The sequence below is a fragment of the Lactuca serriola genome, chromosome 3, assembly GCF_051521515.1.
Source record: "Lactuca serriola cultivar US96UC23 chromosome 3, Lser_US96UC23_V15, whole genome shotgun sequence".
Taxonomy (NCBI): Eukaryota; Viridiplantae; Streptophyta; class Magnoliopsida; order Asterales; family Asteraceae; genus Lactuca; species Lactuca serriola.
This window is the reverse complement of record NC_136410.1, coordinates 92042726-92061419: the sequence shown is the minus strand read 5'-3', so window position 1 is coordinate 92061419 and position 18694 is coordinate 92042726. Positions and strand designations below refer to the sequence as shown.

Sequence of the window (18694 nt, the reverse complement as noted above, 5' to 3'; positions counted from 1 at the left end):
AACTGAAAACTGTAAGCCCAAGGGCTTAATGAGCTACCCCCAAAATACCAATACCACACTGAAATACCAAATCAGTAACAATCAATCATTAACATGCATACTGGCCATCGTCCTGACTGGGCCGCCCTGCAGGGCCTACAGTCTAACTGGATTTATACCAAGCCTTCGGCATGACTGGACCGCCACGTGAGCTTTCAGCACAAAGCAGGACCGCCTCAATCCAACCATCAACAAGTAAACATTTGCGCATACTAGCATACCGACATATACACATATCACATAATTATCTCACTGATCATCAATCATAGCCATCTCTCACAACTAGAGCACTGACCTAGCAGGTCACAAACATACCAATCCCTATGGATCTTAAGGACATAACATACTGTCTATCCTGATTCCAATCTAACAGATCATAACCACATGTAGCATAACATAGCAATAGCAACTAAAGGATCGGCCTTGGTGCCTTAGACCCTATTGATATAGTGAGGATAACTCACCTCGCAGATGTCGACTCGGTAGATAAACTCCAACTCTCGGATCACTTGACAAAGGCTCCACCACCTATTACCATAGTACGAATATACCCATCGAGTTCTTGGCCATCTTTATATGACTCGTCGAGATGACGTTGTGACTTGTCGAGTACCCACAGTTCTTCATCAATACAGAAGCTTATCAAGCCATGCAAAGCTTCCAAACTCCAGATCCAAACTCCTAGGGCATGTTTTTCACATAAAGTTGAAAACTTTACGTGCATTTATAGCTACAAGGGATCTTAATTTCCAATCCAAGCCCACAATGGGATTTCCTACCCAAGGGAGGCTTCATTCATGACCAAAACAGAAGCTTTATGACTTTAGAACTTACGAAGGGTCCAGATCTGAAGTTACAACTTCAGATCTAGCCCATAGCCCACCTTATCAACTCAAAATCCCTAAAAACCTCCAAAACTTCAACCAAAAGAGACCTAGAAGGGAAAGGAAGTAGAGATGGCGATTTGTTACCTCTAGAAGATGCTAACTGAGGTAGATTCTGATTCCCACACTTTCCTTGCTCCAATTCCCTTACCTTCAAAGTTCCTTCACTCCAAAGATCTCCCTTCCAAGCTTAATACACACACAATAAGACACCTTACGAATTAGGGTTTCTTAAGAGCTCTCTAGAACAGTAAAGAGGCCAAAGAAGGCTTACGTTTCTTAAATTAGGGTGCAAAACCCCGGGATTAAGGGTTTCATCTGCCATCTCCTACTCGTCGAGTCCTTTCATGGACTCGGCTAGTAGGTCACTAAACTCACGATCCCACCCCGCTGCTACTCGACGAGTAGGACTTAAAACCAAATAAATTCTTATTTAAATCAATACATGAGAATTGGGGCGTTACACACATATAGGTTTTAAAGGAGAGGGGTAGGGTATTTACTAATAATAAAAGATTAAATAAAATCAAATAAATTGTAAGAAATATATCAAAAGCCCAATTAAACATTTCACATTTCATTTTGGTAAGTTACCAAAATCACAATGAAACCTTTTCATAATACATTTTTTGCAAAACGAAAAAAAAAAAAGATCCAATCCAAAGAAAATGACGAACCAAATACCATTTCTACATTTTGCTCTTATTTTTATTATTTTAAATACTTGATGTTTAAATTAAAATCTCAACTAACATCCATGAAAATAAGTGAGCACAATCACCCATGAATCTTGACTTGTAGCATAACAGTACAAAACCGAAATAAAAACTAATGCTAAAAATTAAGTGCATTGGTCTCTTGGGTTTACTTTATGGTGTTAATCCATCCCAAAATATTAACTGTGAGAATTGCGGCATCTTCGCACAAACTCAAAAAAATTGGAAGCATCACAGCCTTCTTTGATGCAGACAACTGAGTTATCAAGTTTTGAGTGTGCTGAAACAATCCACGCATTTCGTCCAACCATCCATGAATGGGGTGATTCATGGATTTCGTGCAATCACGCCTATTAATATACTTTTTCGTAATTTGTGCCATCATGAGAAAATTATCTAATTTTGCTTTAATTTTCTTATGCTTAAACACTCCCATAATTGCCCCAAGGTTCCATTGTAATGTCCACGCCCAATGCATCTCAACGTACGGTTTGCTATGTACATCCCTCTGAGCCTTGTAATCGTCGCTATTTCTATTTTGTTTAACCTCCTCTAGCAATATCCCCAAGTGTTTTACAAATACTTGTGCTGATGCCATATTCTCCATAACTGTAATCTCCTGCAACGTTTTCATGATCATCATAAATTTCATGTTTTTGCAATGTAAGCGGTTCATGTTACAATGTTACATATTTTGGTATGGTTAAGCATGTGCATAAACCAGAAAAAAGGATAAACCAAATATTATATTGGCGCTGTGTAAATACCTCACATGAGACCATTGGGAAGATGGCACAATCATCCTCGTTCTTTATTTCAGTACACGTAGTTACTTTCTCTTGTGCCTGCACCTCCAAGTATACCTTTACTACCGGTTTTATTGTAAACTTCAGAATCTTTGTGTTAGCAAACGCACAAGCTTTATGTGGGACTAGTTTCATGGATGAAGATAGACTCTGCAGAAAATTACATATAGATTAATGTGATCTTAATAACTGTGTATGTGTGTGAGAATGAAATATAAGACAAATTCGAGAGTGTCAAATTTAAAAAATCAATGATTCTAATTGATTCTTGAATATTGAAAACCTTCCTAATTAAATTAAATGGATCTAGTTATGGATAAGTAATTGTGATTCTCATCAAAAACCATTGGTTCTTTTGATCTATACTCCAGATTGGTTCTTACACACAATATTTGTGATTATCAAAATAAACTACCCATGTGTGTGCGTATACACACACACACACACATGTACACCATAAAACTATGGACAGTGCAAGAACTCTTGATATACCTTCCTTTGTGAAAAGAGACGCTGCAAAAGATAAAACAAAAGGAAATTAGATATAGATTAATGCAATCTTCATAACCATGTGTGTATATACAAGAGTATTTGCTATACTCCAGATTAAAAATCTTGGTAAGGTACAGAAGATAAACAATATCAATGACCAATACCTTGAGAATCCCCAAGTTCAGTATAAGAAACTTGACACTATTGAGCTGTTGAAGCAAATAATCTATTCTATGAGCATCTGCTTTGTGTGGATCGTACATAAAGAGGTCAACCTTCTCCAAAGAATGGAAGCCTGATGGTGTAGAAACCTGCCAAGGTTGAAAACCTTCTATGACCAAGGAGGTAAGTTCAGGTGCAGAAATCAGATGCTTCCCTTCGCACCTTATAATTGTTAGATTCTTGAGTTGAGGTGCAACCACATTCACAACCTCCTCTGATGCCATATCAGGGGGTGTAGATACAAGTGTAAGATCATAAAGTCGAGGATGAAAGATATTTAAAACTTTGGTTTCTTTCATTCTGCACCTGTTCAAGGAGAGGTTCTTCAAGTTGGTGCACTTAGAGAAAAGACCAATGTCATCATAATCAGACAGTTCGACTTGGTGAAGATGCAAAGTCGTTAAAGCTGGGAGGTCCCACTTTGGTGTCGCAATAAAGGAATATGGGCATTCAACTATATTCCCTCCAGGCAAACGTGTAACACTCAGTTGTTGGAGATTGTGAGAGAATTTGCAGCTGAGAATTCTTGAGACAGATTCATCGTCCCTAACTGCTCTCCCAAGAACGAGATTGACTGAATAATTTATTTGATTATCACGGTGTGAGAGAACATTAGAAATAAAATTGGAAAAGTGGCGCTCATTATTGAGATTCTTGAAATTCAAATAGGGCATTGAAGTCCAGATAAACCTCCATCTAGATGACAATACACTAGTGCTAATAGCATCTTTGATGTTAAGCAAAGAAAGGACTTTATGGATTAGTTTATCTGGCAAGTTGCTTAATCTATCGCGTTCTACATCCACTGTATCTTTTCTTGTAGATATGAAAAGATCATTAAGCATTCTTATTAGCTCCATAATCCCTGCAATGGAATACAATGCAACATTAAGGACATAAAAAACAAACCAACCAAATTCTAAAATACTAACATAACGTTGGTACTTCTCCACTGTAACACAAAAATTCTCACAATGCATTATATCTACAAGATATGTGTGTTGCTTTTAAGTACGCAAAAACAGGACGGAAATTAACATTAAAAAAATCACTATATTAACCAACAGTTAGTCGGCTGATTTCATTCTACACAATTACGTATCTAACAAAGAAATCCCAAGTTTCCTCTGTTCCAACAATCAACAAAATCACAAATTAGATTAAAAAAAAGTTAGAATTTAGTATACTCACCGCAAGAGAATGGGGGATTGGGAGATAGAATCATTTAGCGAAGACAAGATCAGAAGACTAGATGTGTTGTGGGTAAAAGAAGTAGAAAAACGAGAGCAACGAGGAAGGGGAAGCCAGTCTCTGTTGTGTCGTCTGTCGATGTCGATGGCCTTTACACCGAAAAGTAAACCAGTACGGCTGCGATGGAGGCGAAGTTTTGGAGTCAGCAGCGTAAACCAATCATGAGTGTTTATATTATAAGCCCTTCGCTTTTGAAGTGGTTTTAGTTGAGATAATTAGAAAACTTAGGCAAATTTTTTTAAAGAATTTTTATTTAATAGTTAAAACTATTGACCAGGCTATTTTATTTTCGATTTCGTCTTCTCATTTTCTCCTTTTCATTTTCAGTTTCGTCATAGGTGGCAAAATACGCCTTCGGTTTGTTTCATCTTCCACTATAATAAAAAAAAAATAATTAAAAGAAGTCATTTTTTTAAGTTTAAATCACGAATGACTCTACCTCATTTGCGGTCACCTCTTCGCTCGTCTTCGGTTTCGTTCATGTTTTTTGTTCATCATTCATGAGTTTTTTTGTTCATTCTTTTAGTTTAAATCACAAAACCGAAAACGAGGTGACGAACCGCAGATTAGGAGACGAAACTGAAAGCATGTTTTGACACCAATTAAGAAACCAAAAACAAGGTGACGGAACCGCAAATGAGGTAGCCCCATCTACGGTTTCAATCGCTATTATTTGAAAAAAAAAATAAGTTTTTTGCTACTAAATAAAAAAATGATTAGAAAAAATGACTAAATTTGTAATTATCTCTTCTTAATTTAAGTTTTAACATTTTACATGCAATTCTTTTTTCTATTAAAACATCTCATTTTACTACACCTTTATTTAAACTTCTAAGTTTTTATTAAAATTTTGTATTTGGAAATCATTATTATATCTTATTAATTAATTATATATTTGGTGGTCATTATTATATTTTATTAAGTAATTTACTAGATTTAAACAAAATATAGAATATATGTTTAGATATACTTTTTAATTTTCTAGAACTATAATATACTTTTTTTTATTAAATGTTAATTATATTTAAAGTACACTCAAATACTCTAAAAACAAACAAGTTTTTTTAATTTTTAATATACTTAATATTCTAAACTATACATACAACGACATCAATATTCTCCTTTATTATTGTTTTCCTGGGTATATTATTTAAAGGAAAACCAAGTTAAATCTAAAAATCAATATTTTTAAAACCCGAAAACCAAATGTTTATTTTCATTAGGGTCCAACTTTGGGTTTTTTTTTTGTGTTTTGGTTTTTGTTTTTTTTTTTTGTTTTGGTTTTTGTTTTTTTGTTTTTTGTTTTTTTTTTTTGTTTTTTGTTTTGTTTTTTGTTTTTTTATTACTGTATTGGTTTTGATATTTAGCTAACAACCCCGAAATCACTTTCCAAGTTTTGACAATACATTTTTCTTTTAATTAATAATTAAAGACCTTTTTTTTTCTTTTTGCCACTGTCCAAAAATATGTCTAGACCGACAGGCATGATAACATAAAAAATATGTTTAAGATCCATATGGACTACTTGGGCGTTTTAAAGTGAGTTGTAACTTCAAAATGAGCATTAGATCATTACCAAACATGAATATCATGAAAAATTTAAGTTAAATTTATGATAAGAAATAATGTTTAATCAATTAAAAATGTAGATCATGTCATAAACTTAACTTAAAACTCCTAAAAGCTCTTTAGCACATTTAAAGAAACAAAGTTAGAGATAGAGATAGATTATGAGTAGAGTATGAAAAGAGACATAGTTAGAGACAGAGTATGAATATGAGTAGAGTATGAGAAGAGACTTAGAAAACAATTAGAGAAGAGTTTGAGGAACATAGTAGATTACAAAGAAAGAGATAGATGGGATGAGAAAGAGTAGAAAGAAAGATTACAGAAGAAAGATACAAGAGATAAATGAAAGAAGAGAAAGAATAGTAGTGTATGCTATGAAAGAAAGATTTAGATGACAGAGTATGAGAAAGAAACGGAAGAGAAAGATAAGAAAATATATAGGAATAACTCACAGACATAATGTCTGATGTAGTAGAGATTTATTTTTCATAGGTTTAAGTAGCAGCAACTGTGGTACTAAAAGATAAGACAACAACATAAAGACAAGACTTAGAGAGTAGGATGTTATTTATGTATTTTCCTCGTTGTTCCAATTTGTATGTAAGATTTTATTGTAAAACCATGATTAACCTGGGATTTTAAGTGTTTTAATTAGAGTAGAATTTCGCATACTGTAGATATAACTCTAATAACTCTCATAGATTGGATGTTAGAAAATCTAGGTCAATACACTAGCAGTACTAGCGATTTTGGTATAGCTAATCAAATAGGCGATATGCATAGGATAATTAAACGTTGTCGTGTACATGAGGCCTGTAATTCTGGCATCGACCCTGGAAATGATTCTGAAGATGATAATGATGATGGTACACAACGCGACTCGAATGCCACAGATACACCTCATAGATATGGCGACAACATGCCATATCTTGAGAAGCTTAGGGAAAAGTATATCATTTTAACAGTTAAATTTTTGTTGTTTATTCATATTATAAATATACTTATTTGTTTATATTTCAGTGTTGTAGGTTAGCATCAATACATCATTAGATCAAGCTTAATTTTGATCATTTTTTGGATAGAGCATAGCCCACATTTACTAACCTTCCCCTACAATATTTCAATAGATTTTTCGTGCTTTTGGGGTAACATATCAATTAATAATTTATATAACTTAAGTTGACTTGTTTTATGTTTGCATTTGTAGCTTTAGTTTCTATTTTTTTAATAGAAATACAATCCGTAGGATTCTCAAAATGAAGGCATGATCGAAACTTGATTTATAAGTGTGGTGCAAGATCGTTACTCAAATATTATGAAGGAATATCGACATGAATATGCAAATAAACCTCGAGTGACCGGTCGCCACATCCTCGTCACAGATGATGACTTTGCAATCATACGTGATTTTGAGCCTAGTACGTTCAATGAGGACGTATGGCAGGATATGTGTAAAGAAGCTAATTAATATATTATTGTTTTTTTGTTATATTTTTGAATTTTATATATTATCTTACATATACTTTTTATAGTATTAGGACACCGATGCTTGGAGAAAGAAGTCGGCGTCCGGGAGGGCCAACCGTATGAGCGATGATAACACGGTACGATTTCAGACATATAGGGGGGTCAAGGGGTTGCGATTAGTATCGACATGAATTCATAATTATGCTAATCAATATTCATAAAATTTAGTAATTGGTTTTACTTAATCACATATTCCACTAATTATACTATATGTTTATGTAGCAAAATGAATTGAAGCATATCCCTGCATTTCTAGAAGGTTTTCTTATTACCCACCTTACTACAGAGACCAGAAAAAATTCTAGAGTTGTTTTTTTGTACACCAACTGCTAGAGAAATATGTGTAATTTATCTTTTTATTTTTTGTTATTAGTGCATTTACTTCAAATAGTATAACGATAACAATCGTTTTGTTTTGATAAAATATAAGAGAGACACACTAGTGACGTGGTTGAAAAGTATGGGGAGGACCTAACTCAACATCCGGAGGATGATTTTGACTTGTGGGTTGAAGAACAAGAAGGGTGAGGTAAATGCAGATGTATTTACACGGTAGGATGTTTAGATCTGCATTTTGTTGTCACTAGGATGGAGATTTGGGTGATAGAAGAGTAGGATGGTTATTCATTTCTCATTATATAGAGAAAGTCTTTTGGTCATTCTATTGTAACCAGTCCAAACATTTTTGTACTTCTTTGGTGGTTCGAGGAAATCAGGGGAAAGCTCATTGGGAAGTGGTCAAGTGTATCTTGCGCCACTTGAAAGGAATGTTTGATGTTTGTCTGGTGTATGGTGTCAATGCACAACATACGAAGTTGGTTGGATTGATAGACTCGGACTATGAACGTGATCTCATGATAAGTAGATCATTAGCGGTTCAGAGTCTTCTTTTAAAGGTGGAGAAACATGTTATGTTCTATGATAGGGTATGCATTCAAGATTTTGGTGCCAAGGAGAATCTAGAAGACATAGTAACAAGTTCATTACCTAGAAAGAAGTTCAAGTCTTTCTTGGACTTGGTTGATGTTTGTAGGAGGTAAGCCCCTTTGGGGATTAATGACACTAAAGGAGAGGAAGTTCATGTTTAAGGTGGACTTTAGAGGATGATCAAGTCAAGGGGGAGATTGTTAAATGTGACATTTAGAGCATTCGCATGAAGCATTTGAGCTCAATGGAGAACTTGGAACTCAATGAAGCACTTGGGGTTCATGAAGTATGTGACAATGGAACGGATCATCTGAAAAAGGGATGGATCTCCTGAAAAAGGAATATATAAAGTGACAAAGGAACGGATCTTCTAAAAGTGGGTATGGAGCACCTAGAAGTGGAATAGAGAATCCCGGTGCATATATGTGCCATCTATGCTTGAAGCGCCATTCTATATGTTCCATCCATAATGTGGAAATGTCACTTGTTGTCTTGATATGTCATTCTTGAGGAAGAAGCGTTGCTTAGAATTCAAGGTGCGCCACTAATGAAACTTGATATGCCACGAAGTGACTTGACATGCCACCAAGTGACATGATATGCCATCATGTAACACTTGATTATTAGATATCTTTTCAGTTTGGTAGTAATGTTTTAAAAGTTACATTTTGTTCCTTGTTATGCTAGGCGTAACTTGGAGTATGCATGGCGTACTCTCTTTAAGTCGGACATGTGGATTCTTTAGTATGTTAGGTGTACCTTAGCATACGTTGGGTGTACTCGCTTTGACAACAAACCCTAGTTTTAAGGGTTTGGCCCCTATTTAAGAAACATTATGGACCTTGAGGCTGCCCCCTCATCAACCTCCTTACCCTAAAAATATCCCCAGGAAACCGTAGCCTCCATTTGCGTGTTCTTGAGCCTTTATTGTGATCTTGTGGTGTTTTGGGTGCCTTGAAGAAGAAGAAGCTTGGTGGTGAAGCATTAGTTGAGTTGGATACTGAAGATCCAGAATCTTCAACATCTTTGTAAGCCTCAGAAGGTATAAATCTCTGAACTCTATGAATCTTTAGTATAGATCTTGTATGTAGGTAAAATCTTATGCTCTTTGGTCCTATAAGATTATTCTTGTGAGTAAATGCTACTCTAGAGGTCTTGTGTTGCTCTTTTGATATTTCTGAGGTTCCATGATGATAAAGTTTTCATGTTGATGGCTAACGACTAACCATGCAAAAGTTTATGGTTTTTTAAGAAGAAAGAATGTTAGATCTAGGATTTGGACGTCTTGGCGCCATGCAAAGTCTTAAAGCTTCCAAATTTATGGATTAAGACTTTATTTCGAAGTAGATCCGAGGTTTGGATGGTAAGGTATTAAGGTATTAGGTCATGAGAATGAGCCACTGACAAGTACATTGGGCGTACTTCTGAGTACGTTGCACGTATTGGGTTTGAGTCCCATTTTCTCCTCGTTGTTTGGACTTCTACATTAGGTGTAATCTAATGGTACACACGACATACTCACCAACTAGGCTTTTAGGCCTTGAAATAGTTTGGGCCATTGTTAGGCCAAAAGTCTTTTTGGGTTTAGAACATTGTTAGGACTTAGATCTATATGGATTTGGGTCATATCTAGGCCTTGGGCTATTTTGAGTCTTGGGCCATGATTAGATAGGCCCAGTAAGGTAAGGGTAAAATGGTCTTTTACCCTAGGAGTCAGAGTTAAGGATTTAGAATCTCGGTTATGGTTTATGGCCTAATTGGTAATTAGGATTTTATTATTTATGATTTAGTGCGGAGATTTTCCGGTTCAGCAGCTTGAGTGTTATTTGTTTATCAGCGGATCGATGTGAGTTCCTTTATTGTAGTCGTGGGTTGAAGGCACCAATGTCGGCCCACTAGATTATATGTGTAAAATGATAGTTGTCTTTATGACACTTACTGTTATGCATGTATGTGCTTGTTGTCTTTGTGACTCTTGTTGATATGATTTTATACTTAGCTAGCTGTAAGGGTGAAATAAACCCGATACCAGTTGAAAGAGGTTGAAGGGGATGAAATAGACTCAATACCGGTTGAAAGAGACTTAAGGGGTGAAATAGACCTAGTATCGGTTGAAAGAGACCAAAGGGGGTGGAATAGACCCATATATATTTTGACTGTTATATATATGTATGGTATAGGGTATTTTGGGGAAACTCACTAAGCTTTGTGCTTACAGTTCTATGTTTGTGGTTTTAGGTACTTCCAGTTCGAAAAGGAAGGGTTCGGGATGATCGTACCGCATCCACCCATGTTTTCCGCATTTTTATGACTTTGGGAATTGTACTCTGATGATTATTTTACTATGACATACATTTGGATGTTTTTACATGAATATTTTTTGGTTTGGGTTGAATTAAAAATGAAATTTTTACCTATAACTTTTGGGATGCTACAAGTTGGTATAAGAGCCTTGGTTTGAGGGATTCGGGCACACTTCCAGGCAAGTCTAAACTCAAACTGAGGAATTGATAATCTTTTTGAAAGAAAAGAGTTTTATAAATAAATTTTTATAAAGAAAAAGGGTTCGATGTGTGAAGTATTCCCAAAATACCCATACATGTTATTCTATGAGTATATGTATATGTATATAGCATGCTAGATTAGGGCTAAGGATCTACTCAAAATTGCACAGTAGGATGCTAGGAGAGATGCCTTTCTATGCCAGTTTTATGAATCCTTAGAATTTCGTGATAGTATAGATTTTAGATGATTAGATAGAGTGACCTAGTTAGGAAGCGATCTAGGTTAGAACTCAAAGCTAGAATGATGCTTACTTTGTGCTTTTGGGGACTCCATTGGTTTCTGTTAATCATTAAGAGAATATTTCAAATTACACGTTGTGGGGATTAAATAATTCTTGAAGTTTAGGTTCAACTCTATTGCGCAACACTTGTTTAAGTCCAACTGTTGTAGAGTGGGACCTAGTAATCGAAAAATATCTGGTGTTGGTAACATGTTATTGTATTTGTGAGATAGTTAGAAGACATTGGAGGGGAGTCTCTTCTGCAGCTGATAGCAGAGAGTGGTGTGGAAAGGAACCCTAGGAAAGCCTAGGTAACGTCTTAGTGCGTAAGCTACCCTATAATGTAAGTAAAGTATCTGATAGTAGGGAAGTGGCTTCGAGGATTTGAGTCAGTCCTTGAGGAAGGCCTTGATGAATTCGAGAATTTTCATAAGTGTGAACCTCTTCACATGTATACTAATTGTTTATGTATTATGTTTTAGCATGGAGGTGACAAATGGCGGAGCAGAAGGTTCAGGATCTGGATCTGGTTCGGGCTCAGGCACCGAACCAATTGATGAGGGTTTATGCTAGTTCATTGTATCTGAGATTATGAGAGGCATCCTTATTGCGACCCCGGTGATGTTCAGGTCGATCAAGGAGGATGTCATCGAGTTAATGGAGGGTCATCTCTAGATCTTTAGAGCCGATCTAGTTGTTGGTCAGTACAGAGCCCACACTCTCCCCTTTAAGGATTTCAAGGGATGTGGGGGGGGGGGGGGGGCAAAATTCTTTAGGGTGAAGGACCCTACTGTGCCAGATGATGGATAGCAAATATGGAGTGTGTTCAGAAGACTAGCTTCTACCCGAGGGGTCTAATGTGAGGTTCGCTGCAAGTTGTCTTAGGGAGCGAGCCCAGGATTTGTGGGAGGAGGTTGGTTATGCTGTGGGAGCCCAAACCATTAAGGCCATGACCTGGTCAGATTTTGTGACCTAGTTCCAAGCGGAGTTTACACCGGCTGTTGAGGTGCTACAGTTGGTGAGGGAGTTCCTGGATATGCAACAGGAGACTGAGGCTGTGGCGGAGATCACTACCAAGTTCCGAGAGAGAGCTCTATTGATACCACAATATATTACAGACGAGGAGATGAGGAAGACTTGGTACCATGACATGTTGATATCATATATCATGGAGTTTGTTAGCTTTTCAGTCTGTCCGACATAGGATGACATGATATCTACGTCCTAGGAACAGGAAATTGATTTGGAGCACATCAGGAAGAGAAAGGCAAAGCAGATACAGATGACTGGGGATTTAGCGAAGAAACCTAAGGGTTTTGAATCTAGATCGAGGGGCCTCTGTGGCAAGTGTGGCAAGAAGCATGACGGAGTTTGCAGGACGGGTGGTTCGGGCTGTTATAAGTGTGGCAAGATGGGGCACTTCAGCAGGGATTACACTGCTACCACCACCACCAATGTTTCAGGTATGGTCAACTTTCATTGCAATCAGACGGGCCGCAATAAGGCTGATTGCTCGAGTTTAGTTGGAGGAGTGGTTTCAACACCTGCTCCGGTGACATTGAGGATCACTAATGGCCGGGAGGGCAAGGAGGCGGCCCCTGTAGTGAAGAGTAGGGCTTTTCAGCTGACATCCGAGGAGGCACATGCGGCACCTGATGTGGTTATGTGTATGTATCTTCTTCTTATCTCGTTATCTATGTTGCTTATCATGCTTATATGTTTGTTCTTTTGTTTTGGGTCGTTCCTTGTGAGCGGTTTTCCTACGTTGGTATCAGCTGACATCCGATGAGGTGCGTGCGGCACCTGATGTGGTTATGTGTATGTATCTTCTTCTTATCTCTTTATCTATGTTGCTTATCATGCTTATATGTCTGTTCTTTTGTTTTGGATCGTTCCTTGTGAACGGTTTTCCTACGTCGGTATGTTTGATTCGGGGGCTACCCGATCCTTTGTATCTGTTGTGCTTAGCTTGAGCTTTGACTGTGTTCCGTGGGAGATATATTATCCGTTAGAGGTGGATATTGCCAAAGATCGTCTTGTGCGAGTGTTGAGGGTTCACCAGGGATGTACTCTAGAGTTATTTAGTAAGCGGTAGCTGTTTGATTTTGTTCCTATTCTCAACTTAATCCATTAAGTCCAAGTCTCCAACTTCCAGATCTAAATCAACAAGATGTCTATACGGATTAAGTTTCCAAATTTATCCCGAATAATGCCACAATCTTTCAAGATCTAAACTTTAATACACCAAAATGACCAAAAGGGCCAAGATAACTAGCATTGCTAAAAGGGAAGGTAAAAGATCACAACTTTCCTAGTCCATGAGGTCCAAGAATCATTCTAAATACATAAAGAGATCTTCGAGGCCACTCAACTCCAAGATCACCCATAAAATGGAGCAAAAGTGCCAAAAAAAATAAACTGAAATCACAAGATCTAATAAAGTAGATAGAAAGACTGGAACTTTATACTCACAATGGTCCAGAAATGTATGTCTTCTAAAATTGACAAGTTTTACTTCAAGGGCTATATTGTCTTTTCATCAATCCAGTTCTAGATTGATTGTTTTGGGTCTAAAAAGGGCGTCAGTTCTAAAATGAGTGTTTCAGGTTTAAAAATTTCAACAGGTCTAAAATGGTTGTTTCATGTCTAAAAAGGGCACCATGTCTAAAATGGGTGTTTTCAGGTCTAAAAAGGGATTGTTCCTAAAATACAAATATTCCATTCTTGAAGGACCAAAATACCCAAATTGCTAACACCTTTTTGCTTTTAACCTCAATTGAACGCTGGATTTTTGAGAGAGAGAAAGTGTTTTGAAGACTTCTTCTTCCCCCTTTTAGGATTGACATTTTCTAATGTTTCAACCCTTTATCACCAAATCGTTATAGCTCATTATAATATCTTTGATCAAGCTCTGTAAACATTTCAATATTTTAGTGGATTGGTTCTCGGTTTTATCTGCCCATGGTTTTTTCCCGATTTGGGTTTTCCACGTAAATCTCTGTGCCTCTTTGATTTGCTTTTTGATTGGTATTTTTCATTGCATGTGATTGATTATAGTTTGATATTTTAGTCCTATTCTGTTTGAACTAATATGGTTCTCGTGATTTCGATTTCTAGGTTGTTTGATGCATTAGGGCTTTTTGTTTTAGTTCATCTTACCCTCTTGGTTTACTATAATATTTATTAAGGTTACAATGCCTTTGAGAAAAGAGATAATGAAAATAAGAAAGCTAATCCTCTATTTAAAGAGAGGATTGTCAGTGAGATATGCACTATGGAAAATACTTAGGCACCAAGGTTATCTTGTAAAGAAACTCTTCCTAGCTAAGTAAATAATAAAATCTTCTTTATTAAGCAAAGAAGATAACATCGTTATTAAAGACTTTTGGAGGCATGTTTCTCAACATCACACCTTCTTTCTATTAGTATTTTATAAGTATGCCTTATATATTACAATAAGGAGCCCATTCTCCTTGAAGAAGAAAATAGATTTGAATGTAAATCCCCTTCTGTTGTCCATACAATTGATTCGGTAACCTAAGGTAGACTTTTTTGGGGATGATTTATGAGAAAGGAAAGAGTATGTCGCGGTAAGAGATAGCATAAGGTAGATTGTTTTTTGGAGATTTTCGGAGGGTGAGAAGTGGTAAATAAACATGATCTAGATTAGACAAAGATGAGAAGTGGAGAAAGGCACATATAGGTTATAAGGGAGAGGGGTGGGGTAATTACTAATAATAAACGATTAAATAAAATCAAATAAATTGTAAGAAGTATATGAAAAGCCCAAATTAATCATTTCACATTTCATTTTGGTAAGTTACCAAAATCACAATGAAACCTTTTCATAATACATTTTTTGCAAAACTCACAATGAAACCTTTTCATAATACCTTTTTGCAAAACGAAAAAAAAAAGGATCCATTCCAAAGAAAATGACGAACCAAATGCCATTTCTACAGTTTGCTCTTATTTTTATTATTTTAAATACTTGATGTTTAAATTAAATTTGCAAATAACATCCACAAAAAATAAGTGAGCACAATCACCCATGAATCTTGACTTTTAGCATAACAGTATAAAACTGACATAAAAATTAATACTAAAAAATAAGCGCATTGGTCACTTGAGTTTACTTTAAGGTGTTAATCCATCCCAAAATATTAATCGTGAGAATTGTGGCATCTTCGCACAAACTCAAAAAAAAATGGTAGCATCACTGCCTTCTTTGATGCAGACAACTGAGTTATCAAGTCTCCAGTGTACTGAAACAATCCACGCATTTCGTCCAACCATCCAAGAATGGGGTGATTCATGGATTTCGTGCAATCAAGCCTTTTAGTATACTTTTTCGTAATTTGTGCCATCATGAGATAATTATCTAATTTTGCTTTCATTTTCTTATGCTTAAACACTCCCATAATTGCCCCAAGGTTCCATTGTAATTTCCACGCCCAATGCATCTCAACATATGGTTTGCTATGTACATCCCTCTGAGGCTGGTAATCCTCACTATTTCTATTTTGTTTAACCTCCTCTAGCAATATCCCCAAGTGTTTTACAAATACTTGTGCTGATGCCATATTCTCCATAACTGTAATCTCCTGCAACGTTTTCATGATCATCATAAATTTCATGTTTTTGCAATGTAACCGGTTCATGTTACAATGTTGCATATTTTTGTATGGTTATGTATGTCGTACTGCATAAACTAGAAAAAAGGATAACCCAAATATTATATTGGCACTGTGTAAATACCTCAAATGAGACCATTGGGAAGATGGCACAATCATCATCGTTGTTTATTTTAGTACGTGTAGTTACTTTCTCTTGTGCCAGCACCTCCAAGTATACCTTTACTACCGGTTTTATTGTAAACTTCAGAATCTTTGTGTTAGCAAACGCACAAGCTTTATGTGGGACTAGTTTCATGGACGAAGATAGACTCTGCAGAAAATTACATATAGATCAATGTGATCTTAATAACCATGTATGTGTGTGAGAATGAAATGTAAGAAAAATTCGAGAGTGTCAAATTGAAAAAATAAATGATTCTAATTGATTCTTGAGTATTGAAAACCTTCAAAAATTAAATGGATTTAGTTATAGATAAGTAATTGTGATTCTCATCAAAACCATTGATTCTTTTAATCTATGCTCCAGATTGATTCTTATACTCACACAATATTTATGATTATCAAAATAAACTACCCATGTGTGTGTGTATACACACACACACACACAGACACACACAACATAAAACTATGGGGGGTGCAAGAACTCTTGATATACCTTCCTTTGTGAAAAGAGACGCTGCAAAAGATAAAACAAAAGGAAATTAGATATAGATTAATGCAAGTTTCATAACCATGTGTGTGTGTATACAAGAGTATTTGCCATACTCCAGATTAAAAATCCTGGTAAGATGCAGAAGACAAACAATATCAATGACCAATACCTTGAGAATCCCCAAGTTAAGTGTAAGAAACTTGACACTATTGAGCTGTTGAAGCAAATAAACTATTCTATGAGCATCTGCTTTGTGTGGATCGTACATAAAGAGGTCAACCTTCTCCAGAGAATGGAAGCCTGATGGTGTAGAAACCTGCCAAGGGTGAAAACCTTCTATGACCAAGGAGGTAAGCCCAGGTGCAGAAATCAGATGCTCCCCTTCGCACCTTATAATTGTGAGATTCTTGAGTTGAGGTGCAACCACATTCACAACCTCCTCTGATGCCATATCAGGGGGTGTAGATACAAGTGTAAGATCAGAAAGTTGAGGATGATAGATATTTAAAACTTTGGTTTCTTTCATTCTGCACCTGTTCAAGGAGAGGTTCTTCAAGTTGGTGCACTTAGAGAAAAGACCGATATCATCATAATCAGACAGTTCGACTTGGTGAAGATGCAAAGTCGTTAAAGCTGGGAGGTCCCACTTTGGTGTCGCAATAATGGAATATGGGCATTCAACTATATTCCCTCCAGGCAAACGTGTAACACTCAGTCGTTGGAGATTGTGAGAGAATTTGCAGCTGAGAATTCTTGTGACAGATTCATCGTCCCTTACTGTTCTCCCAAGAACGAGATTGACTGAATAATTTACTTGATTATCACGGTGTAAGAGAACATTAGAAATAAAATTGGAAAAGTGGCGCTCATTATTGAGATTCTCCAAATTCAAATAGGGCATTGAAGTCCAGATAAACCTCCATCTAGATGACAATACACCAGTGCTAATAGCATCTTTGATGTTAAGCAAAGAAAGGATTTCATGGATTAGTTTATCTGGCAAGCTGCTTAACTATCGCGTTCTACATCCACTGTATCTTTTCTTGTAGATATGAAAAGATCATTAAGCATTCTTATTAGCTCCATAATCCCTGCAATGGAATACAATGCAACATTAAGGACATACAAACAGGGGCGGAGGTTATATAGGGCCAGGGGGGCTGTGGCCCCCCCTATTTTTTTTATATATATAGCCTTTATGAATTAAAAAAGTTACATATTATGCCCAAATCTCTAAAATTTTACTTTGGCCCCCTGTTCTTCAATTTTTGTACATATTTTATTTTCGGCCCCCCTAATCGAAACTTCAAGCTCCGCCCCTGCATACAAAACAAACCAACCAAATTCTAAAATACTAACATAAGGTTGGTACTTCTCCACTGTAACACAAAAATTCTCACAATGAATTATATCTACAAGATATGTGTGTTGCTGTTAATTAGTCAAAACCAGGACGAAAATTAACATTGAAAAAATCACTATATTAACCAACAATTAGTCGGCTGATTTCATTCTATACAATTACGTATCTTACAAAGAAATCCCAAGTTTCCTCTGTTCCAGCAATCAACAAAATCACAAATTAGGTTAATAATGCAGCTATAAACTTGTTCAAACAAATTCACAATCACAATTAGTACACTGGGTTCTCAATACATTAATTAGATTTAAAGAAAAATGTTAGAATTTAGTATACTCACCGCAAGAGAATGGGGGATTGGGAGATAGAATCATTTAGCGAAGACAAGATCAGAAGACTAGATGTGATGTGGGTAAAAGAAGTAGAAAAACGAGAGCAACGAGGAAGGGGAAGCCAGAGCCTGTGTTGTGTCGTCTGTCGATGTCGATGGCCTTTACACCGAAAAGTAAACCAGTACGGTTGGGATGGAGGCGAAGTTTTGGTGTCAGCAGCGTAAACCAAGCATGAGTGTTTATAAGCCCTTTGCTTTTGAAGTGGTTTTAATTGAGGAAGTTACAAAATTTAGTCAAATTTATTTAAAGAATTTTTATTTAATAGTTAAAACTATTTATGAGGCTATTTTATTTAGGGTTTCTTCATAGGTGGCAAAATATGCATTCGGTTCCGTCTCCTTTTTTGTGGTTTTGTCATCTCGCCTTCTGTTTGCGGTCATTTTTTTTAGTTGAAATCACAGATGACTCTACCTTATTTGCGGTCACCTCTCCACT

General features: G+C 36.3%; 2 protein-coding genes across 6 annotated transcripts; both read right to left on the bottom strand.

The window, feature by feature from the left end:
- Positions 1 to 1609: 1609 nt before the first annotated feature.
- On the bottom strand, positions 1610 to 4556 carry LOC145092866 (uncharacterized). The gene is made up of 5 exons (XM_079030856.1): positions 4351 to 4556; positions 3102 to 4024; positions 2938 to 2958; positions 2407 to 2595; positions 1610 to 2258 (listed from the first exon to the last, which is right to left on the bottom strand). The coding sequence occupies exons 1-5, from the start codon at positions 4382 to 4384 to the stop codon at positions 1788 to 1790; spliced, it is 1638 nt and encodes a 545-aa protein (XP_078886982.1). The 5' UTR covers positions 4385 to 4556; the 3' UTR covers positions 1610 to 1787.
- A 10598-nt stretch (positions 4557 to 15154) lies between these two features.
- On the bottom strand, positions 15155 to 18425 carry LOC145092864 (uncharacterized). Of its 5 annotated transcripts, none has more exons than XM_079030851.1 (6): positions 18208 to 18425; positions 17724 to 17826; positions 16677 to 17598; positions 16511 to 16531; positions 15977 to 16165; positions 15155 to 15822 (listed from the first exon to the last, which is right to left on the bottom strand). In XM_079030851.1, the coding sequence occupies exons 3-6, from the start codon at positions 17406 to 17408 to the stop codon at positions 15382 to 15384; spliced, it is 1383 nt and encodes a 460-aa protein (XP_078886977.1). In that variant the 5' UTR covers positions 17409 to 17598; positions 17724 to 17826; positions 18208 to 18425; the 3' UTR covers positions 15155 to 15381. The 5 variants fall into 5 exon arrangements, with proteins under 5 accessions (XP_078886977.1, XP_078886978.1, XP_078886981.1 ...); XM_079030852.1 differs by having other exon boundaries at positions 17753 to 17826; XM_079030855.1 differs by lacking the exon at positions 16511 to 16531.
- Positions 18426 to 18694: the final 269 nt, after the last annotated feature.